Below are 24,976 nucleotides of genomic sequence, written 5' to 3'. Positions count from 1 at the left end.
TTATCACTCACTGGTTGCTTGGTCAAACACAAGTGTCTGTGCAAGATGTTCCTGGGGAGCCTGATGAAAATGTGACCCCCCCCCCCCCCCGGTATCTGCATTCACTGGAAGAACTTGAATTGCTGCAAACCCATTTAACTCAACCAAGAAAGCAATTAGTGCTCCCTTCTAGTGAAAAGGTAGATAATAAATACTGGGTAACCTTCCTGTGAACCAGTCCCAAAGCACCAATAAAAAAAATATGAAAATATATTTTGCTCTACTGATTCCTTTTCAGCTAATGAATGGAAGCGACTGAAAATTTCCTTATGCACTATTCAGCTAGAGTGGTGACTGGTGTTGCATTTCTCTCTGTAGGTAAGAAATGGGCTTTGTATTTCAGCAGCTCTGTCTCCAGGATGTCTTTTCTCAGACTGTAACCAAACAAAAAAAACCCCAAACAAATGAAAATCCCCAAACAAATGAAAATCCCAACACCAACCAAACAAAAAAACTCCAAACAAACCCAACCTTGCTGTGCCTCAGCATCTGGGAGAGGTCAGTTCCAGTCTCAAGCTTATTTCCAGTTGCCTGGAACTGGTTCATGGCACCACCTCTTAATCATTCTTGGAGGTTTAAAGAGCTCAATCGCAACTTTGATCAGTCAGGCTTATAATATTTGCAGACTGCTATAACCACGCTTTCCATATCCTAACGTATATATACTCCAAGCGCTCTCAGGAAATGATGCTTCTGGCTTCTTAACTGCAACCAGCTCACTTAGGTGACATAAAAAAGGAGCTTGGCAGAGGGTTGAAGTGTTTGGCACAGCTGCGGGCAGAGGCAGCCGGACCCAACAGGAGGATGCTGAGCCCTTCAAAGCACCATTGCCTGCTCCTGACAGCTGGGCAAATTCTCATTCCCAGGCTGGAAAAATAAACAAAAGCACCAAACAAAGAGGGCAGCGTAAAAGGTGGCATGTGCACGCTCCTGGCAAGGGGAACTGGTGGGATTAGCGTCTTCTCTTGCACGCTTTTTTGCAGAGCTGCTTGGCCCACTCCTGGCACATTCAGCAGCAATTCCCACCACGTTTTATTTTCTCTGCCTTTTCAGTTGTGGGCAGGAGAGGGAAGCCCAGTGAGATATTGTCCCTCTTCAATGCAGGTTTCTGCCTCTTTGGTTGCCAGTAAACTTGTTCTTCAGATCATAGTTCAGGTAGTGCATAAACCCAAGAGCATGGATTTGAGGGAATTAGCAGTCCAAACAATAAAGACGGAAGCCACATAGGGAGTCTGAGTGTAAAGAGTGGTGATTCATCCAGATCTGAGCTATTTCAGAGCTCTACCAGGGGTCAGATACAACAGCAAACATGAAACAAAATCTTGGTGCTGCTCTAAAGAAAAATCCAAGATGAAGAAAATTGAGTCTCACCACCAGAAGTAGCAAAACGCAATTTTAAATCACAGACTTTTCTTTGCATTTCAGACCAAACCGGATTCCTTGCGCTTCAGAAAATAAATTAAACAGATGCTGAAAGATTAGTTCCACTGCAAGGCCACTCTCCTGATGTCCCCCAACCTAAAATGGTGCCAAATTCAGAATGGAATTCAGACTTTTATCAAGGAACAAATACTTCTGATATTGTCCTGAGTTTCCAGGACAAAAATCATAGACAACTACACAGACTCCATTTAAAGCCAATGAAGTGCAGAAGAGCAACCACCTTGATGCACTGGCCACTAAAAGCTGGGCTTTTTTGGTTTGATTTTTTGTTAACACTGAAGACCCGGTTTTCCACCAGACTACTGAATTCTTCAAAGGGAAACACCTAAATTGCGGCTTTGTAAATAAAACGGCTCAGCAGAGCTGAGGTTTTCTGCAGAAGCCCAGCACAGCCATACACTCTCTGCATCACTCTGCGAGGCCGTATTCCCACTGAGGAATAATATATTACCTTGCTTTCAAACAATCCCAATGTGTTTCATTACAATTTACTCAGCAAGGTAAGATGATACGGCTGGCAGAATCTGTCCCTAAGAGATGGGTAATCAAAAAATAAGTGTGTATAAGGACACAGCAAGCATTCATTTACACGATGTTGAGCGATCACAGCGTATAGAGACACCTGACAAGTTTAACACGGCAACCTCTGGCACCTCCAGCAGCCAAGTCAGTGCCCCAAGCTCCAAGGGTGAGACACTCGGCTCCTGCACCCAGCTCTGCAGCCCCTGAAAGCCATTTGGGTTCAAAATGATGGATCCAGCATAGCCAGGCTAAATGTAGCTGGTATTGATAAGTGCTCTACCCATGTCTCTTAACTACAGTACGAGCAGAACCCACATCGTTCTCACCCTTCCGAAGGGTGAAAAAATGCAGCAGGTAAAAAAAAAAGGCAAACAAAACCCCTCACAAAATACACACAGATGAGAAAAAAGCAGCACAGAAATCAATACCCTGACATATTAACCACTTTTAAAACCATTCTCTCTGTAGCATAAGACATTTATCTTGACTTTAGCCTCTTTGTTTTAAAGGCTCACAACATTTCTTGTTAAATTTATTTTCTTCCTTTACCATAAGCAGATTAATAATACAAGTGGCCTTGAGCAAGGTCACAGGAGTCGGTGAGAGATGAAGAGAGAGTTCATCTGCACCTCTGAACATCAGACCATACTGACCTGACCAACCAATAAACCTCCCTTTAATCACCTATGTTAGACATTAAATGTTAATTACACATGTGCTTTATAAGCCTTAAACTGGATTTTTTTTCCTGCCACTACTACTCAGTCCCAAACACATCGTAACCTCCCCCTCAAGCACATGCACAAGAACCTGCCTCAAGTCCCAAGCCATTCGGCAGCCCCTCCATAATGATGTGTTGGGCATCCTAGGAGGATGACAACTAGCTTGCCCTATTGCCCTTTAACAGCTTTGAACAAGACCCCAGGCTGTTTGGGGCAGACGGGCTCACCGGGCAGGAATCCGCTCGCACTGTCGCAAAAAGCAGCTGTCGGCCACTCCATCCACACACAGCCCAGCCGGGCAGCCCCCACCACCCCATGTATGCAGAACCGTTTGTTTGCTCCTTTCCATTTCGTAAATCAAGATCTGGCAAGAAACACACCTGCTTTTTCAATCGAAGCACACTGGGTACCACTTCTCACCGTTGCAACGCTCAGCCCTCCTTCCCAACTCCATCACCCATCCCTGGGTGAGTTTGTCCCATTCCGGAGCTGTGAGCGGAACCAGCACTTACGTCCCCACAGTTAAACTGCTCTTATCACCCTTGTTCCTCCTCACATTTCTGTGAAGGGCATTGGGAAGACATCCCTTTCAGGTCCTTGGCATACACAGCAGCAGAGAGTCGTCTGTGGCAAACTCATTTCTGGCTCTTTCTCCTGGAGGAATTGCACAGCATCTCGAAGTGGCTTCTTTTGACTGCAAAACCCACCGCAGTTAAACTGCATAGGCACAGATCCCCTGTGCCAAGCACACCTTTGCACTCAAAGAAATAAAAGCATCATCCAGGCAAAGGCACCAGAATAAAAGAGCCCTTCACGAAGCAAAGGGATATACAAGGATGCTCTGGAAGGACAGCTGACCCCCAGGGAAGCGTTCGGAAATATTGCTGAATCACAGTGTAATATTGCAGATTTACATCTCACCTGCACCGCCTGGCAACAGCCCTCAGAGGTACCAACCAGGACAGCGAGCTGAAGAGTTACAGGCAGAGAGAGGAAGAGGCAATAACTTCAGCAGGGGATGAAGGTGGATCCGCAGAGATGTCCTAACAAGCTGACCGATAGGACAAGCAGTGGTACAGCTGGGGACAACACAGGTGTCATCAGGTGGGTGAGGGATGCTGCTCCTGCCTGTGCTCCCAGGGCAGTCACTGAAAACCGAGCTGGTAATGTTCTCCCACATAAGTCTGTGCCTGTGCAAAAGCCAGAGCTTTGACCAGCAGCAGAAGAGGGATTTTGATTAATGAGATAGTGACGAGACGAGAAAATAGCTTAGCTGTGCATAACCAGGGTACCACAGAGCGGATCCTCATGTGGCATGAAATCAGTATCACCCCACCAAACTCCTAACAGTACTGGGCAAATCAATGCAGGTAAAGATCCTTCTACACACAGAGAAACCACAATCTCAGCATATGACAGGCAGCAGGTAAGTTATCAGGTCCTTTGTTTGGACACGATCCTCAAAAAGCAGCCAGCCAGGATGAATGAAGATAACACAGAGTAAGAGTATTTCAGGTTCGATGATGACAGCAGCATTAAAATACCCACAGAGGTAAGTATTTGAGGGAGTCACATAAATAGCTGCCAGCTTTAGGCAAAAGCAGATGGAAGGATAATCTGAACTATGAGTGTGCAGTCCCATCCCAGGGGAGCCTTACACCACAGAAGTAGGAAATATTTGGGACATTTTGGAGCCTTGCAATTAAAGCTCCTTCCAACTCAACCCAAAGAGAGAAGAAGTGTGTGAGCCAACACAGCTGGGTATGCACAGGTAGAAAGAGAGCTGAAAAAATCTTCTCAAAAAAAACTTACTTGCTGCGGTAAAAAGAAAGGTCAAAGAAAAAAAAAATACAAGCAGGATCAAGTCTAATTAAAGGAACAAAAATAAGTGACAGCTACAAAAAGGCAGGGGCTATTTTCATACAGAGCAAAGGGTCGCTGGCACGTATTTGCAGAGCTCCAACACCCAGAAGGGCGAGAGAAAAGAGGTTCTTTGTGAGAGGGATGGGGAGGCTTGGGAACGCAGGAGCCCTGGGGGAGCTCAGAGGCATTACTGTACTTAGCACAAAAGGGAGGAACAATAGAGGGCAAAAGGAGACCGGGCTGTTTATTTTTCCGGGTATGGCAGAAAAGGGAGAGCTCACAAATAGTCTTGGGGGAGAGACTGGAAGAAGCGTCCACTAAGGAAGGGAATGTCAGGCCCAGATAACAGCCTGAGAGGCACACGAGGTTAAAAATGGGGGAATCCTTAATTAGGCATAGTTAGAAAAATCTCCGATTACACCTATTTCCCTGAGGAAAATGGCAAACCGGCAATCCGCTTAAATAATTGCTATTATACAAAGTATGTTCTTGAAAATATGAACAAAGGTGTTTGAGAAATGTAAAGGATTATTAGAAGTAATTACCTAGAAAAACCCTTACAAGGACATGCTATTTCTATATGAAGCAAAATGGAGGGTGGATACAGAACACTGAAATACATCCAGAGTTATTGTTTCTAAGGCTCTAAACGAAGCCTCTCGGCTCTGCCTCTGACCTGGGGCCGGCACAAAACAGCGAGCAAGTCCCTGGAGCTCTGTGCAGTTCCCAGACCCGGGACAGCCAGGATGCAAACAGACCACGGGAGGGAGAGACAACAGAAACAAGCTTTCTGTTATTGCTCCGACTTCAACAGGACTGTCTTGAGACTCAACCAGCCCAGCTGCTGAAAATGCCAAGAGCTCAGAGCTTTCATTCAGAGATGTTCAGTCCTTCATTGCCCTAACTTGGGCACCTAAACCCAGCACTCATCCTCGGGGCTTTGCCAGCATCTGAGCAGAGCAACTTCTCCACAACCCTCCCAACTTCTACAATTTCCATCCCCAAATAGCCTGAGAACTTAAAGACATTATGCAAATAAAAAACCCCAGCATCCTCTTGCAGATAAACAGAAGGGCAATAGAATAGAGGTGGAAACAGAGCTTACTGAAGTGCCACAAGATGCCAAAGCACTAGGACACCAGCACCGCAATCACACATGGGACAAGGGCACAGCAATTCCCAGGCAAGCTACTGCATTTGTGCCGTGCAGAGAAGAAACCCAAAACAAAGTTAATCTCACTAAGTGATTCTTCCCCAGGAGACAGCCCTCCCTTCCAAGACCAAACCCAGCTTTCCCCATGAAACCAAATAAAGACTGGTCATCCTGCTGCAAATCCCAATCTTTACATTGTTTGGAGACACAGCTTATTAATTGTATTTCGGCTCCTGAAGGTTGTTGCTGCCACGGAGTCTGCAGCTTCGCCCCACACTGCTGAAATGGAGACAAGAATCACTCTGTCACTTCGGTTCAAGTCTGGTAGTAATTAATTTCATTGAGTTTGACATTTGAAATAAATGAAGTAAGGAACACGCATCCACCATCTGGAAAAGTGCATGCTGACACTTCCAATCATTTGTGCATCCACTCGTGAATGTGTATAAGTAATGTTTGGTATTTTTACATATAGAGAAAGCAGGTAAATGACACATCAAGGCATCAATCCATGCAGACAAGTACGGCAGCCCAGCACCGCTCATCATACAGATGAGCAAAAGGCGTGTTGAGTAGTGGAAGCAGCCAAATGAACTAAGAAAATATTTGGGAAACTGGAGACAAGGCAAATACCAAGAGCTATCAGTATATTTTGAGAAGACTGATTTATACATGAAGCATGCTTGATATTCTCTCCATCGCTAAAATAAGCAATATATAAAGTACTTTGTACTAGGGTATACGCAATAGCTTAAAAGTAATCTGTGTACATTTTACATGCCCTCATTTATTACTCAAAAGGGAAGACAAACTTTGCATGGCTACAGGAAAACAAACTTTGTCCTTACAGAAGTGCAAAGAGGTCACTTACAGTATGTCCTCTTTCCTTCATTAAGATGCTTGAGATATCTTTTCCAGAACAAGGAGAAGGAAAGAGACATTCCCTTTGACATTAAGGCAGACATCCTAGAAAACATAATATCAGCTGCATACAAGACAAACACACAGGAGTTTGGAAAGGACTCTGCCCTTTTCCAGAGCCACCCTGGCTCCTCTTGCCCATTCCTGTCTAAAGCCACCAGGACATGCAGAGAAGTTCCCATTGCAAGTCCATTGCCACATGCATAAATAGATCATTTCACATTAAAACACGATATTGTGAGTCAACTTCACCACCAAAGCAGCCATAACCCAGTTTAAGCGTTGCTGAGGTGGGTGACATGAAACAGGAGTTTAGCACTAACCAGGGTCTATGAAAAGGCTCCACCAAGGCAGCAGTCACAGTGCACACATCGCATCCTCCTCCCACCATCGGTCTCAACTCTCTTGCTTGTGCAAACATTAAAATAACCCTACTGCAGCCCTCGCTACAAAGGAGCAGGGTTTCTGCTTTTCCCACCCAAACCCTGGTGTGGCATTCATCGCCCCAGCGCCTGCCCCGCAAGAGGGACTGACAGAGCAGCTCCTGCCCCACATCCCTCCCATCCCCTGCTTGCTCTGCGAGGCTTCGTATGTGACAGGACACTTCGGAGAGCAGTGACGGCGAGTGCGGTGACACCGAGCGGCTCTGCCAGCGCTGCAGGACGCTCAGCCCAGCACAGCCCCCCCGTGCCAAGTGTGCCGCTTCCTTCCCCACTGCTGATCCGTCACCTGGCAGCTCTCCATGGGCACAGACGAGGACTGGGGCTTGTCTAGAGCAGGTTGTTTCACCTCCCAAGCCCTCCGATGATTATTTCTCACTAGACTTTACTTCCTAGAAGAATTTTCCACTTGCCTTATTTAATCCTGTGTCAACTGACATTACACAGGCATGACACACCTGCCTGCATTAACACCCCCTCCACTCTAATTGCTCACTAAAATGGAGAGGAAAAAGTCTTAAGACAGATCTGTCCCCTCAAATACATTTCTTGGGACACATCTGCAGCTTTTGTCCCTCAGCATAAGAGAACCCATTTCAGTTTCATAGGAGATGTGGGCGATAAGGGGGAGCTATTTTCAGCCTTTCCATCGACTAAAATTTCCTATAAGATAATCCAGGGCTGGGCATTTTGCCACCATCAGAAAAATAATCAACTTAACCTCACAAGTCACAACAGGGCAGATATATGGGGCCCCAAACCCCACCCGGGTTCCTCAGAGGCCACATGAGCTCAAGCAAAGATGTGGCACACTTTCCCTCCTCCAAAACCAGATGTTTCAGCTTCATCCATAAAAAGCTTTGTCCCAGGCCACAAATTGGCCAGATCTGCTCAAGCAGCAGAGACTCAGCCCTTTCCAGGCTTGCAGAAATCCTGCTCATTTTAGCAGCACGGCTGTTCATTATTTGGGATGAGTGTCCCCAGGGCAAGGAGGGCCCCGGCTTGTCTGGCCAAGGCTTTGGAGAAGGGAGCTGCCGGGAGGGAATCATGCTGGGTTACTCTAGATGTACGGAACATCTTTAACTGATGTTCTGACTCTAAAAGTTTCAGAGCATCTCTAAGTTTATTGGTGTGAATTTCTCAGCGCTTTCAAATGAGGAACCTAAAGCTTTTTACAGACACTTCCACACCCAAAACAAGCTCCGGTTTTGGTTCTGGTCCATATTCCATAGGAAAAGTCTCAATCAGCTTGGTGTTATCCAATGTTCCCCATTGCCACAAGCAATCACACTGCATTTTCCTAGGCTGAATCCCAAGTGGTACTGTAAAATGCTTCATAAATTGCCAAAAAAATGCAGGCCTGTAGGCAATGAAGGCAGCAAGACAAAAGCAGTGGTAAAAAAAAAAAAAAAAAAAAAAAGATGAAGGGTGGTTTTGTGATTTAGTCCTGATGATGCTTGGCTGCTTAAGGTCCCAAGGTCAGCAGGAGTCAGGTCCCAGCCCCCTGCCCAGCACTTAATTCTCAGTTCTGCTCATAGGGAACATCTCAACATCAGACTCTGCTGTGGGAATGTGTCTGTGGTCGGAAAATAAAAATATGGTGAGACACTGCAGAGGGCTTAACTCTCCATGCCAGCCCTGGCAGAAGGGTTAAGCCTTTTCTATACATAGTCCTGTAAAGACAATAGCCTCCAGCACATAAAGGCTTCACTGCTTCCTGATATAGCTTTTAATTACAGAGCACTGGGAAAATTGATGTTTCCAGAGCAGATATGGCCCTTACTGGTTTTGTGTGTTTTGCATCCTGTAGGGAAGCAAGATTGAAGCTTAAAAAAAAAAAAAAAGGCAAAAAAGCCGGGGCCAGTTACAAGCACTGGGGTCTGTGTTTGCTCCTCCTCCCAGTCCCCGCTCCTGATGTCAGCAGGGAAAGCATCCAACAGTTGCAGAAAGACAGATTGTTTAAATTAAAACATTCAAGAGGGGCAGAGTGAGAGACTTTCTCCCGAAGTGTACAAGACGTGATAATATGCCTCTCCCGATCCCTGCAAACCCTTGCGAGAGAACATTCCGAGCAGTTTTCCTATATGAGCACTTGCCAGCGTGTGCCAAAGGCAGCGACCAGGACGAAAGCTGCTTCCTCCTCCCAACCCTCGCATCGCTTCTGGAGCACAGAAACCGTGACGGGATTCTTAGTGATCTGCCCTCCCTGTTACAAAAAGCAGAATCTCCCAACGGGATCAAGAGGAAAACAACATCAGCCTCATCAAGAAAAGCATTTGCAGGGCTGCAGGCGAGCAGTCCTTATCCTTCAAGGAATCGACAGCTTTCCAAGATGAGACACTGAGCAGCCCATGGTCAGGGAACAGATGCTGTAAGCAGGGGGGGCGGACAGACTCGTGTCTTTTAGGGGAAACCCGCTGAGGGGCACATCCAGCCTGGCTCCCGCGTGGTGGCTCCCACAGAGCCACACACCAGCAGCTCCGCTGGTCCCGCACGTCTGTCGGCAGCCAAACACACCTCCCACCCACCTCCTCCATCTGCCAGCATCCTCAGCTTTCAGGCAATGCCGACACAAGGGGTACAGACAGACCCAATGCTCGGCCGCACAAACCTGGCACAGCCCTTCCATGTGCATGAGCTACAAACCATCACCTCCCATCCTCACTCAGCATCGCTCTATTGCATCATTAGCAAATGAGTCCCAGTTCTCACTCACTTGATACCAATCAGAATTTGTGTTGTATGTTCAGTCACCTTGGATCAAAGCTATACTGGTAAATTCATCTGAAAGTTGTTTAAGGGAATAGTTTTGTATTAGGTGTGCAAGAAAAATAATCTGGTTTCATTTTCTACTGAAGGTGTATTTTGATGTGAGAGGATAAATCTAGACTCTAAAGCTTTAGTTACTTTTTTGGAGGAATATCTGTTTTACACTGGAGGAATGATTTCAGAACAGAAAAATCCAATGGCTAGAGATCAAAAATGTAAATATTTCTATGTATTGTCACTAAGGATTCGTATTCTGCCAAAATACCAAAGCAGTGCTAGACAATGTGCAGGGGTGTCTGCTGCAGCACCCCGCCTCGAATGCACTGTGGGTGTTTCCTTTCCAAGGCAGCAAAAAGCAATTAGCCAAAATGCTGATAACCCCCCAAAGGAAGGTGTTTCAGACACGTGAAAAAGGAAACCCACAGGTCCAGGAGCCCATGACTTAAAGAAACTCTACCCCATTAAAAAGAGCATAAACAACTTCTGAACTGGCTTCTGTTTTCTGGCCTCCCGGCCACCACTGCTGTTTTATTGAAATTACCCCAGCAGTATCAATTAAAGGAAAACTCTGGCCAACTCCCCATCCTATCCCACCCACTTGGCATTAACCCATCCACAGCTCACACTGCTGCCCCTCTTCCACATGTGCAACCCACGAGCCACATTTCTATTTTCAGTGCTCTGCCAGGGTGGTTAACCAGCTGCCTGGGACTCATTGAATGAAGCTTTTGGGCAGGAAATTTAAAACCACCTTGATTTACAACTGGGTGCAATTGCAGCTCCTTTCCCCATTGCTCATGGTGCACACGTTGTCTCAGCAGCATTTCAAGAGATAATGCTGTCCCACGACAGCACCTTCACAACACTCCTACCCTTGTTGTAAGAGCTGGAGGAAAGTGGCCTGGCTGAGTATTAGAATCATAGAATCATTTCAGTTGGAAGAGACCCTCAGGATCATCCAGTCCAACCATAACCTAACTCCAGCGCTAAATCATGTCACTAAGAACCTCATATTAGGAGCTTCCACATTAATTTGGAGGAGATGTTTTCTTCTGGGTACCACTGGGTATATAAATAAGCTGCCAACACAAGCTTACTAACCCTACAAGCTCCGGCTGTTTGTTTTGCAAAACAACAGCAAAAATGAGCCAAATGCTTCCAAAAGATTACCCTGATTTTCTGCACGCAGCCTACATCAGCAGCCGCCTTTGGAGCCCTGGCAACTACAACTGCCAAACCCCAGCTCCAGCCCCTTGCTAACTCTTGGGTGCCCGAACACTTCAGCAGATCTCAGCTGAGATTTACTCTTGTAACTCCCCAAAAGTACAGTGAAACAGAGCTGTTTGGCACCCGCTGAAACACCTGGCTTGGAAACTTTTTTTTTTTCCATTTCTTCTGAGCAGAATGACACTTGTATTCACAGTGACTCATCTCCTTGACCTTTCTATTCACTTTTAATGGTGCAAGCTGGAAATAAGGGCATACAAACAATGCGCTCATTATTCAGCTGGTGAACTGCAGCCCTCAGACCAAATCTCTACCCTGCAGCAGACAAGAGCACACAGAGCAGATCTCTCATTCCAGCACATCTAGGATGAGCCCTCTCAAAGACCACACAAACCCATTGCTTGATTCATATTTGAGGGGGGCAGCTCAATGAGCCACACCAAAAAAAAAAAAATAAATCCCTGTGTAAAATGCTGCAGGAGTACAAGAGATCCTGGGAAACTGGCAGTGTCATCTCCAGGAATTCAGCTGCAATGAATTCTTACTTAAGTATTGTCTTGGAAACAAAAAGAAAAGGGGGTGGAGGAAGGAGCAGAGGAAAAGAGGCCAGCAAGGCTCTCGGTGAGGATACACGAGCTTGGCCAAAGCACAGCTCTTTCCTCTATATCCACGCTCAAAAAATAGAAACTCCAGCTGACATGCAAATGAAACTCTAAATCTGGTCACTAAAACTGCCTGACAGTCCCTTCCAGCAGGGACTCCAGCAGACCCTTAGTGACCTCTCTTCTCTAGAAGCTCCCCCCCGATCAACTTCACAGCATTTCCAGCAGAGAAGCAAGCTCCCCTGTCCTTTGCAAGTTACAGCAGCGAAGAGCAGAAAGGGGAGGAAAGAAAAGGGCTTTCAACAGTCTGCTTAAAATCCAAGCCGGAAAAAAAACTTATTACTTTATTTACTCTGAAAGAATTAGCATGTCCCTGGCTGCAGATGCACAGCTTGATCCAGGCAGGGGTGGCATCCGGGGTCACCCCAAGCTAACAGCAAGATTCAGCTGCACTTAAGCTATGTATGCAGATCATCCAGGTCTTCAGCAAGCTGCAGCTTCCTAAGAAGAAAGAGAGGTTCCCCCAAATACACACCCCAGCCCTCACTAGGCAAACGGGGTGCCCAGCTCCTCTGGGTGACATCCAGACGCTGTTCAGACCCGTGGAAAAGTTGCCCTGAGCACAGCAAGACTAAGGTTTGGCATTCAAACTCTGGTGAACCTAGAACAGCAGGGCTGAGCATCACGAGGAATACAGTATTGGGCATGGGAGGCTTCTCAAGAAATCAAACCAAACTCATCGGGATGAATGCACCAAGCCCATGGCCTGAGTAAGGACAGACCACTTAGCAACAAAATACTCTGGAATCACTTTCCTACATCAGCAAAACAGCTGAATGGTGCCACCCCAGTGCCAGCAAAAAGACAGACTGACAGCAGCTTTCCTGACCTGTTCCTGCCCACAAAACCCCGCAGGGATATCCAGCACCTCCATGTGCAGCCCTCCACCTTCCCAATGGGTGTCTCCCCAGCAAACTGAAATGTGTGTGGCTGTTTAAGAGACCCCCTGCCTGCTTCGGATTTAATTTATAGATCTAACGCTTCAAAGTGTTCTGAGAGTAGTCAATACAATAAGCATGGTGGTCTGGATTTGTACCTCATCGTATAATCTGCAAGAGATCTGTCCAAATCTAAAGGCAAAAATCCAAATAACCTTCTGGATCTGCAGTGTGAGGCACTAGTGTTGCTAGACAGGAAAACACCATCCCAGAGAGGAAAAGTACTTTTAAAGTAGAGAACTCCCAGACCGCAACCACTGACATAACCTGAGGCACAGGGATGAAGAGAGACTCTTAGAACACTTCAGTGCTTGGAAACACACATCTTCTTAGTAGATTAATGTTCAATTTGTTTTAAAACAACTTGATGCCAGGTTCCGTACAGGGAGACGGCATCAGGTCCCAGGGCACGGGAAACGCAGGGTCTGACTTGTCCAAGGGCTGGGACAAAGTCTGCAGCAGAGCTCAGGAATGAGCACTGATGTAGCTCATGTCACTCATTCAATCCCAGAAATATCCTTCTCTCCAGCTTCTTACACAATCCTGAAGGAAAACTGTGGCATTATAAATACACTAATACCATTTTCCTAGTTTCAAAAGATGACATCTCTCAACATTGTGAAAGCTTCCAGATGATGCTAAGAATCCTGTTGGCTTCTGGAGAGACAAAGAGCCCAGACTCACAGCAACCAACCTCAAAAACGCCTTTTGTGTAGCTCCTTCATTTGTTTATTTTAGTTCTACAGATTTTTCCAGACACATCCACAGAGAAACCACGGCATCTTTTGGATGGCTCACTCAGTGCTAGGCTTCATTTCAAGAGCCTTGAAACTTGCCAGGTAACCCAGTGGCTAATTACACCATGTTGCCAACTTAAGTTTTTTCCATATAACATTAGATTTTAGGAAAATTTTTCCATTCATTCATGTCTCAACTTGTTGGAGTTTTTTTGTTTTGGTTTGGTTTTTTCCCCCGGTTTTGCTCATCCTTCCCGTACTGGGTTTTTGTTTCACACAAAGGTTTATTTAGTTTTTAAGAAAAACTGCCAGCTTGCAAACACAGAACCTATTATATAAGCTTCAATCTAGCTAGTAAGAAGAAAATATTTGATATACAGCAAGGCCGGGCTGCAGCTGGAAAAGACAGTCCCAAGAACCTCTATCAAGCCAGGCAGGCAAAAGAGGGAATGCGCCACCTGGATTAACAGTGAAGGTATAAGTAGGTAACAGGCAACACCAGGAGGCAGAAAAAAAGAAAATCTTAAGGGTCTGAAGATTGTATTCTGCCTGCCTTGGTCAAAGATTTGCACCCACAGCCAAACAATGAAGCTGCTAGCACAGGACACCGCTCTGCCTTGCTGATGCTCAGGCAAAGGGGAACAGCCAAACTCCAGCAGTTAAACTGTTTCCCAATACAGATGTGAGCAGAAAGCACAAGACAGCATCCACCTGGAAGGACTTCCCTTCCAAAAAATCTCCTGTATCCAAGATAGATGGTCACATTCTGTACCAAAAAGCAGCTGAAAGTCAAGGACCTACAAAGCGCAGGGAAACCAGAGATTATCAAACTGAACTCCGGTAGCAGCCGAACTCGTGTGCACATGCCTTTGTGGTGACACGGACTTTAATGTGGGACAAATCCTGCAGATCTTAAATTTGACCCAATTCCAGCAGATGACTGTTTCAGGCCTCAGCAGTCCCAAAATATCCTCAAGAGCAGCAGCAGCAGACCTGCAGTAGTCAGGGCTTTCCTAAAAGTCTACACTGCATAAGAGCACAGAATGAAGAGTGGAAGGAGCCTTCCTCTGCCTCAATAAAGTCTGAGGTGTGTTTCATAGTTCATTCCCAGTTTATTTCCCAGACAATTCTTCTCTCATTTTAAACAGCAGTTTCCATTTACCAAAAATCTAAGTATTGAAAAGTTATAATCATGTTTTCAACAGAACCCAAATAACATTTTAACCTTCGTGAAACAATTCATTTTATGGAATGATAGCTGCTTCCTGAGGATAAGACTCCTGCTGAATAAAGTAGGCAAGAACAAACACAGGCAAGTGTGTACAAACATGAAGTGCCAAATTTATACTCGTAAGGCAGCAGGGATTTCCCCCCATCTTAGGGGCTGTTACTCTTCAGAGTCAGTTCACGTGATAGCAGAGCACGAGCTCCAAATGCGATCGATCTGCCCAAAATCACTCCAGACCCAGGCACCTCCATCCCAAACCACATCATGCATAGACTGGTCCTTACTGTCTAATATACCAGTACCAACCAGGAAACCAGATGGGGTTCTAACTCCCCCTTGGGGAGTCCTTTAAGGGCAAACAGCCCCACCTGTGACACACAAACCATTTGCTTGAACACGGTCTGAGACCCATCTTTGCATCTGCAGCGTTTGCTGCCATCCAGCCAACCACCCCCAGGGCTCAGCTCTTCCCTGGTCCCACCATCCTCCAGACATATCCACAGGCAACCACATAGACAGCAAAACCACGCAACACTTCAATGTGAGCACTTTTTTTTGTACATTATCTCCCCAGGGGCCAGCTGTCCTGTCCCCCTCTTCCCATTATTAACCCTTATAGGTTTGCTGGGCCAGAAAGCCCCTCATCCTCAATCTGCTTGTGTGGAAGCATTCCCAGCAGTATTGCTCCATGCAGTTTTTCCAAGCGTAGACTTTCGTGTTGAGGCAGAGATATCGGTGTCCATCACCCTCCACCCGCTTCAGCAAGCGCAGCACCACCACGCAGCCCCAGCATCCCCACAGCACAGGGCGGGCATGGCAAAGAACCAGAGCGTAAGACAAAACGTAGAAGAAGTGATTGCCAAAAAAATTTAATTGCCAATTTGTTTTACACTCTATGGAAGGAAAAAAAAACCCTCAGACTGCGGAGCAGTTTCCTGGAAAGTACTCCCACAGATTTATTTTCTGAAGTCCAGAGAAAACTCAAGACTACCTAAAATTCTTCTATAAATGATACTTCACACAACTGCCTCTGCATTAGTGGCGTATGTCCACACTGTCATCCCTCTTTGCACACCAAAAACCAGCAGCTCTTCAGCAGGTTTTGCCTTAGAGCTACCCCTAAAGACCAGACACAAAATGGGATTTTTCCAATCCCCAACAAATCACTGCCCAGACAACACTACGACGCTTCGGACTGAAGGGCTGAAGTTCCCAAGAGCTTTGGTGGGAGCCGGCAGAACCAGCTCCAGCATCCAGCACAGCAAAGATTTGTCACCTTGACCCCAGTTTACATAGGAGAAGAATATATTACATCAGCTGAATGTCTCTGCGTTGCCTGGACAGGGCATGTCCAACAGCTGGGTGCTTTTAACTTACAAAGTCCTGTTCCAGTCTGGCAATACATTGACAGCATAATCCAGGCTTTACACTGGAAATCTGATCTGCCAGCAATTCCAGACTTATAAAGTCATATTTCTTCTTGTAAAACAATATCAACACTTTTGATTGGCAAAATATTAAACAAAACACTTCTAACTGGTTGGATAAAGATTATTATTTTTTTTAGCTCATTCTAGATGGCTGGGGAAGAGCCAAGGAGAGAAGCAACAGATGGTAACAGGATACTTCATAATTTCCAGCGTTTTTATTTCTTTTAAAGGCCATGCTATGTATTCTTATCATACTTCTCTCTGCCACTGAAGGAAACTGCTGCTTCCAAAAATTTTCACCCAGAAACCTGATTCAATTTTATGGGGATTTGTAAAAGCAGAGACAGATTCCAGCTTTGTCTGTGGGTTAGATTTTTGTGTGACATCATCTGCTAAAATATGGGAAAATGTGAGCTGGAAGGGCTGTTCAGAGGCAGTTCAATTCGTGTCCTTTGACATTGCTGTTTCTCCATTTTTCTGGAAACCCTCTCTGAGAGGTTCCTTCCCCCTTTCTTCAGAGCCACCCCATGGATCTGCTTCTGAAGATTACAGAGGAGATTCACCTCTCTCCCTACAGAGAAACTGACTAAAATGAAATTGAAACAGAAACCACCTGAGCTGAAATAACCAAATAAAACCAAAGAACTCAAAGATTGAAAAAAAAAAAAAGCTATAAAGAGTATTAGTCAATGGCATCACCAGTTCCAACCTGACTCCTCCCTCCTCCAAATTATTTTATGCCCTATTAGGAGGCTCATTAGGTAAACTCAAAGCCTTTCGCTGCCAGAGCCATTACTTGGAACAGCACATTGGCCCTAGAAAAGCTCTCCAGCCTTTCACTGCAGCATCAGCTCCAGCCAGCCCTCCGCTCCCTCCAGCTGTGCCTGCAGCTGGACCAAAAATCACAGAAGGCTTCCCAGGTAACTTCAAAAGGAGCTTGGTCTTCTGCTGAAACTGCCTGAAGGATATACGCCAACAGGCAAAATGCCTAAAGATGCCCCCAAACCATTAAAATATTAGCACAAAAGAAAAAAAAATAAACCAACAAACTTTGGCATCTTTCTTTTGAAACAGACAAGCCTGGTAATAAATAGTTTTCAACTAGCACAAAGTAACAGAGCAGCCTGACAAACTGCACAAAAAGGGAGCTCAAGATGAGCTGCTATCAGTCCAGTGTTCTTCTGGCCAGAAAAGTGCTCCAACAGTCCGATACCTTTGCGGTACAACACGAACTCCTATGGCAGCCCGACTGCTGTTAGCTTTTCCTGCAAAGATACTCTAGAGGCATTTTGTCCATTGCACAGCAACTTATTTTCCATCTTGCTCTGACTTTGCAAGCAAACCCTTAATGAAAGCATTCCTCTTAACGCCCACCTTTTTCTTCCTTAAGGTCATTTTAAGAACCTAGAAATTACAGTAATTTGCAATCACACTGCTATATGCAAAATCCCACACACATTTGTCCTCATAACACACAAACAGCCTTGCAAACACCACTGCCTGGGCTTCCCAAGAAAAAACACCCAGAGCACACAAAAATCCAGCCTGAAAGCGGAATCCCAGACAGCTCAGCTCTTCAGGGCACTTCTCGCTCCATTTCTCAAGTTACCCTGCACGACTCCATCTACTGCAACTTTCCAGATTTCAAAATCAGCTTCGCCAACAAGCCGCTTCTCAGCCTTGCCCTTGAAATACAATATAAAGAGACCTCAGAGCACCAATGCCTCCATGTGTCCGCTACCAACTCAGAAAACACACAGAAAACTTTTTCTAGCGGACCCGCAAGTCTCCTCTGCCCTGCTCTGGCATTTCACAGCCCACCCGGGGCAGGCAGACATTTGGAAAACAGAACACGCTCAGCAAACCAAAAACATTAACTTGGTGAAATAAAGTGCTCAGTCCCAACTCCTGCATGACTGTAAAAAAAAAAAAAATGACATTCCAGGGTTTTTCTGGCTGCACGTCTGCAACATCTGGTACTTCAGAGCGCTTCCTCTTGCTGCACTCAACAGCCACAATTTTAGGGAGAGACCCTGGAAAATGGGGCTGGCGGGGAAAGGACACAGAGTGAGACTTGTGGTCCCCAGCAGAAGCGGCTGCAAAAGCTTTTGTGGACCGAGATCTGCCGCTTTGATGCGCGGAGGGGAGAGCAGATTACTGCTGCAGAAAAAGTTTCTTCTCCTCAAGGAGCGGTAACTATGCAAGAGGAGAGGGTTCCAGTTCACTAAAGATATATTCTACATACATAGGTAGATATACAAAGACCTAGAGCCTCCAGAAACACGTCCTGACTTTTACTCCAGAAAAAACCCCCAAAAAACAACAAGCTCAGCAACAGGCTGCTCTGCTCTAAGGAAGGCGAATAAAGTATTAAGTTTTTTCCCCTTTTACGGGCCCCCTGACAAACGGCATTCAGAGACTCGGGCAGCTAAAGAAGGCTGGGTGGTGGTTTTCCTTTTTTTTTTTTTTTCCCCCCCCCGGAATGCAGGGAGTAAGGAAAGACAAACGTTTTTCCCCGCACAAAACCCACCTCTCGCCCTCCCCACCCGCCTCCCTCCCGCGGGAACCGGGGCTCGCTGTCCCGGGGATGGGGAGGGGACTCCGGGGGTCTCTTACCTGCCCGGCCGGGGGACAGGGCACCCAGCAGCACCAGCGCAGCGGGCACCAACCAGCTCCGTATCCAACTGCGCCTTTTCCACCGCGTGTGCGTATCCATGGTCCACAAAAAACGGGGCAACTGGGGGGGGAAGGGATAGTGGGGGAAATAATATATATATATATATATACACGCAAGTAAAGAAAAGCCGCTCAGACCCCCCCGCCAGCCCCCCCCGGAGAGCAGCCGCTTTATAAAGCCATGGGGCAGGCGGAGGGCTGTTGGGGGCTCCGCTCACTCCCGGCCCCTGCCTGCTCCTGCAGCGAAAAACTTTTCTTTCTCTCCCCCCACCCCCTTTTTTTTTTTTTTTTTTTTTCTTTCCTCCCTCCTCTCCTTCTTTTAAACCCAAAGGCAAGAGTTTGTCAATCTCGGAGCCGCGCAGCAAATCACGGCCGAGCGGTGCGGCCCCCGGCCCGGCCCCGCCGCCCGCACCCCCCCCGCCCCGCTCCCGGCAAGTTTGAACGCTGCAGAGCCACCCAAAAACACGGGTTGGTTTGGGTTTTTTTCCCCTCCCCTTTCCCCACAGGAATTAGCCGGAGTTTTCCTTTCTCTCCCAGCCCCCTGCTCTTTCCGGCTCCCGAGGGAGATAGAGCCCAGGGTTTGTGGAAACATGGAAAATTGCAGGGATTTGGCGCAAAAAAAAAAAAGTGAGGCAGCCGCTGCAAAATGTGCATGCAAAGGGTAAAAGTGCAAGGAGGAGAGAGTGGAAAGGGAAGGCGGCATCCTGTGTCAGGCCAGCTGGGTGCTGGGGTGGCAAAACCCTCCTCTGGCAGGGAAAGGAGGACAAAAAGGGGAAAAATACTATTTGGCCCCTGCTGCACACACAGCCTGGCCCAGGGCCCAGCCCCAGCACTGCTCCCATTGCTTTTCCTCTCACTACACCTCTGAGCACCAAAAGCCTTCACACACCAGTGGTGGCTGATGCATCCCACTGGTAAACATCAACTTGAAATGATTTTACTTGTTCTGGCATTGTATCACAGCAGTATTAGTACAGTGCTAAAAAAAACCAACAACCACACCCCACAAAACACAAACCACACACACACAAACCCAAAAATCAACAACAAAACACAGCCTCAAAAAACACAAACCCATTAAAAAAAAAAAGGAAAAAATACGACAAAACCCACCTCACACACTATAACACTGATGTGACCTCCCCACACTAGACTCGTTCCTCCAGCAGTGCCCTCCCTCCGGTCCCAGGACGGGGGGACAGACCTCACGCTGTAGGACTAGGTGGCACCCAATGCTGCAGACCACTGAGCAAACCCAAGATCAGCTCATCTGGAGATCAGAGAAGGAAGAAAACCAAAATGCAGACGTATCTCTTAACTAAAAATGTTCTGAAGACACTTGCTGGTATCAATATTTGCTTTGTCAGTGCCATTAAAGATCTGGACATCATTGCTAGCACACATCCAGGTAACAGTCCCAGCTCCTGTGACTTTAGCGGTTGGAGTTGTACCAGTTTTCATGGAGCAGTGATTTCATCTATAGACACGTACCCTGAGCCACACCAAAGCATTCCAGCCCTCCCCAGTCCTTGCAGAGCAGCATCCTTAAGGACTTTATTGTCCCCAGGGAAAATAACCATTGCTGCCACCTAAACTTCTGCACCCTGCCTACCCAACTCTGGTCTCCTTGTCTATAGGTTTGGTCATTCAGCACTGCAAGAACCTGGGCAGTCAGCGGCCATTCCATTTATCACATACAAGAGGAGCAATGCATGAGTTGGGGGTCACTCATCCCTGCTTTGGGCTGCCTGGTGGAAGAACTCAGCACAACTGGGGCTCGTGTTGAGCTTTAGCTATTCACTCAGTATAAATATTTGAGCTGTGGGAATGAAAGTTATGATACTTGGGTGGATAATTAATAACAAACTAACACATTGAAACCCACCAGCACAGTAGGTCAAATCCCACCAGACCAAGCAAGGGGAAAGGGATGCTCCCAGTCTGCTCAGCTTGTAGCCTAATAAAGAAGTTACCTAATAGTTCAAATGGTGAACAGCTGTAGGAAATCTCTCCCTTTACCTCTGAACCTGCCGAGATGCTTTCCCACTCCTGCCGCCCTCCCCGCAAAACTGGAAAGGCTGGAGAATGAGCCACACAGAAGACGAGATTCTCTGCTGAAAGAGCTTTTCAGCAGGCAGGTAAGAGGCAGGTTGGCCGCGAGCCCCGGCGTCGGGAGGAGGAACGCAGCGCACGTGCTGGCCGCGGCCACGTGGAGGGCGGGTACGGTGCCAGGGGCGCCCCTGGGCAAACCTCGCAGATGAAAGCCCCTTCCAGTTCTTGCCTTTTATGAGTAACCAGATGACTAGAGGCTGGTGAGACAAATTAAGCAATGCTCCACATCCAGGAGGAGCCTGGAGGGATGCTTTTCCAGTACTAGTAACACCTGTGCAGCCCAGCAAACTCCACTGCAGGGCACCCGCTGGGTGCAGCCCAGCAATGACAGTGCCCATCACTACTGCACCTCCCTCCTGCTTTAAAATATCCCACTGCTCGTAGGAACAGTCCTTTCCACAGGCTAACAGCTACCTCTGGTATGGAGCAGAGGAGCTATTCTGCAGCTCACAGAAACACTGCATGATGGAGATGCTTTTTCTCCTCTCCATTTATATGAAAGATGAAGCATCTCAGGCATATGGATATCAAACTAGCACAGCTAAAAGCACCATCACACCTTGCAGGTTGCAAATACCCATCTTCTCATTAACCCCTCTTATTATGATGACAAAGTAATAACTTGATTCATGATGTTTTTATGGATGCCTGATCACCCTTGGGAGGCCTCACTGACTGTGGTGGTGTCTGGTTTCAGCCCTAGTTACACAAATGCCAGGATCCTGGGTCTTCTTATCCCAGATGTTGATATTTCTGATCATACATTGCTTTGGAATGACACTGTTTCATCTTCTCCAGCTGCAAGTGGAAAATCCACTAACACCTGAAAAACAACCAGAGTACTGACATTCCCTGCCCTTCCAGGGGCACACACCTATAGGAAGGGAGATACTTAAGGCATCAAAACCACTGCAGAGAAGGAAATAAAAGCAGCTCAGAGCACTACACACACACTCCACCCGTTTTCCAAGGGCTCCAGAAGCAACACAGAATACCCAAACCTGGACCTCCATCAACTGCAAAGCAACTTTGCTTTACACCAGTTGAGAACCTGGCCCACGGAGCTTTTACTGAGCAGCAAGTCTGAGTTTCCAGTTGCTTTCCAGGTGATTTAGAAGCTTGCATAGACCTGTTCGCCCCTCCTTGACAATAACAGAGAAATACAGAAATAAGCTTGTAATGGCAAACTGAAGAATTCCAGTATCCGCATGCCAAGTTCAAGCAGCCAACCTCTGAGACAGAGTGGGCCAGATCATCTGGTGGTACAAGCTCCAAGGAGGTTTACACAAGCTGGGTTGGTTGACACCAATTCCAAATCCCTCCAGCAGCCAGTTGAGGTAACATCTGAATAGCCAAAAATTGCAGCAGTGGCAGATGGCCAAATATCTTTAAGGAACAGCAGTTTATAGAAGTATTTTCATCACTAAAAACATATTGAGCCCAGCTAGCTGTTTATAGGATGAAGGGCGCATTTGTGAGCTTTCCAAAAAAAAAAAAACCCACCATCCAACCTCAAGATACATAGTTACAAAAATTAAATCATTTATATGCTATGAAACAAGACACGAGCATTCAGCCAAAAAACCCCAAAGGGCATTATTCTGTACTTTGTAAGTATTGGGATAATCACAAAGGATAGTCCTAGGTGTTACGTATAACCAGTTACACCTATGACCAGACTGAAAATGAAAATAACCCCACTCCTGTGGTTAAACACCTGTTCTGGCTTTGCAGCCCAGTTTCTTTACTGAACAGCTACAGTGCCGCGGGGCCGGGAGCTGGATGGCCAACGCTCCCAGATCCCAGCTGCTCTGGTGGAAATTCAAACCTGATTTTTGCCATGAGGTGGCACCAGGACAAGCCCCGTTCGTGGAAAGAGCAGCCAACACAAGGTGGGGCTTGTTTTTTGTATGTTTAAATGTTTCATAGTCAAAGAAGTTTAGCAGAGGAAATAGCATTATAAAGAGCACAGACTTTCCGCTCCTCTTTTTCTAGTGTTGTTGCCTTCTCTTCGGTTTCATGTTAAAAGCCCTGTATGTGTTTGAACCGAACTGATCTCTTAAATGCAGAAGGATGAATTGCACTAGGGTGCCTATTGAGAAGGATGAACTCAATTCACCTTCTTTCCCTTCCATCTGGTTCCTCTCCATGGCCAGCGCCAGCCTGGAAGACTGGCAGGAGTTACCATTTCCCTCTTCACATCCCTGTGTTTTATTTCCTCATGCCCTATGATCTGCGGTCAAATGGCCCAGGCTAAACCCTATATAATCTGTCTAGACTTCAGGGAGATAATCCTTGGTGCTACAGAAAGTGTTACGTTAAACCACAAGGCTGCATGTTAACAAGGACCTGTGATTTGACCTGTGATCTTCATGATGGTCAAAAAAAAAAAAAAATATTTCCAAGTGACTTGGACTAAACTCTCACTGACCCCAATGATGTTTTCCTTGAATACAGACCACAGAGTTCATTTTTGAGCTCCAGTTCGTCCATCATAATCATGCCTGAAGATTAAAGGTGAGCCCAAACCACAAAGCTTATGGACAGGTCCAAAAATTACACAGTGACATCTGGCTTCAGGGGTTGAGCTTAGGTGTTCAGAATATTTTCATCTAGAACACTGTGGTGTTCATTTTCAAGCCTATCCACAAGGAAGGCTTTGAATATTTTCCCCAGGGACAAATGGGGACAGGCAGGAGTCAAATGAACAGATGACAACCTAATCCTTATGCACCTCCACTTTTTGGATGTTAATGGTGATCACAAGTTTACTTAATGCTCCATCTGCCATGACCGCGATATATTTTTTGGCAATTGTCAGACTGTAGAATTGTTAGATTGTAGATCTTTCAGACTTCCCAAAGGAAGTGATGAAAAATCGCATCGCCTGAGTCATGACAAATCAGTCCGGACAAACCTATACACTGCTGGGAACAATCCTGTCCTGGCATAAGAGCAGGCTAGATGACCAGAGAGATCTTTTCTGCTGGTGGTTTCTGCAGCTCAGTAATCCTGAAAAAATTTGGGTGAATTTCACAAGACAGCAGGTTTTCATTGCAATGACCAGTAACAGTACAAAAATTTGCATGTTCTACATACATCCAGGCACACTCAAAGTTAGCATCGTTTATGAATTATTCTACCCAGGTCTAGTACCTGATTAAAGCATCCTGGTTCATTTTGGTTGCATCAGCTGATGGTCCTTTCATCCTCTAGTCCTTCCTCAAAAAAAAAAAAAGATATAGAGCAACTTAAAGCCTCAAGGTTTTATTTTACCAAGCAATTTTCATCCACATTTCCACTTCTCTAATATTTCTGTCAATTAACCACGTTACACAATTTCCAGCCAGCTATTTCCATTTATAATTTTGTTGCACTAACTATACCAAAAAGGCACATTCCATGGATTCCCATTTGATTTCACAAGATTACAGGTTCATTCCACTGAGGGCTTCTGGAGTGACAAACCCTTTCATTTTGTTGTCTTTTCCCCTCCTCATTGAAGTAGCGGTTTAGAAATTATGAGAATACAAGGACGCTATGTGCACCACCCAGCTATCGAAAAGCAATTCAAACAATGGGCAACAGTCTCAGTAAGTCTAAGCTACTTTCTAAATAGAGAGGGGAAATAAAACATCAGGCAAAGCCGTCATTTTTGTGGATGAATCACTCGAGGAATCCAATCCAGCTACCGAGTGGTCTCTAACATGACTAATTCTGACTTCTGTCTGTTCAGTGTTTCCAGTTAAGTCACCTTCTCAGACACATCAGCACCTTTCCACAAGTCCCCACAGTAATTTTCTCCCTTCTTTCCCCATGGATGAGCTTTCCAGTTTGGGGAGCTCTGGGGTGAACCAGAGGTGCAGACCCCAGCCAGAACAAGGTGCCAGAGAGTTAACATTTTAAACTAGAGACACAGTGCTCGTACATCCCAGTTTAGCACCAATATACCACCCCACCACCCGCTAGCCCTGGTTCATGCTCCAGTCTCTCAGTCTCTTCTTTCAGCCAGGTTTCCAGGATGCAACACCCGCATATACACCCAGTTTCTACAACAGATGCTCACCTACTGCTTGGGGGACAATACCCTCCTG

General features: G+C 46.3%; 1 protein-coding gene across 2 annotated transcripts in view; it reads right to left on the bottom strand.

Moving 5' to 3' along the window:
* COL5A1 (collagen type V alpha 1 chain) overlaps positions 1–19,025 on the bottom strand; it is a 140,456-nt gene extending 121,431 nt beyond the window's left edge. For both annotated transcript variants that reach the window (XM_065648716.1, XM_065648717.1), the window contains exon 1: positions 18,711–19,025. In XM_065648716.1, coding sequence (XP_065504788.1) covers positions 18,711–18,810 — 100 coding nt within the window. In that variant the 5' untranslated portion in view covers positions 18,811–19,025. The remainder of the gene's footprint in view (positions 1–18,710) is intronic.
* Positions 19,026–24,976: the final 5,951 nt, after the last annotated feature.

The sequence above is a fragment of the Caloenas nicobarica genome, chromosome 19, assembly GCF_036013445.1.
Source record: "Caloenas nicobarica isolate bCalNic1 chromosome 19, bCalNic1.hap1, whole genome shotgun sequence".
Classification (NCBI taxonomy): domain Eukaryota; kingdom Metazoa; phylum Chordata; class Aves; order Columbiformes; family Columbidae; genus Caloenas; species Caloenas nicobarica.
The sequence above is the reverse complement of the archived record's forward strand: the minus strand, read 5'-3'. Positions and strand labels throughout refer to the sequence as shown.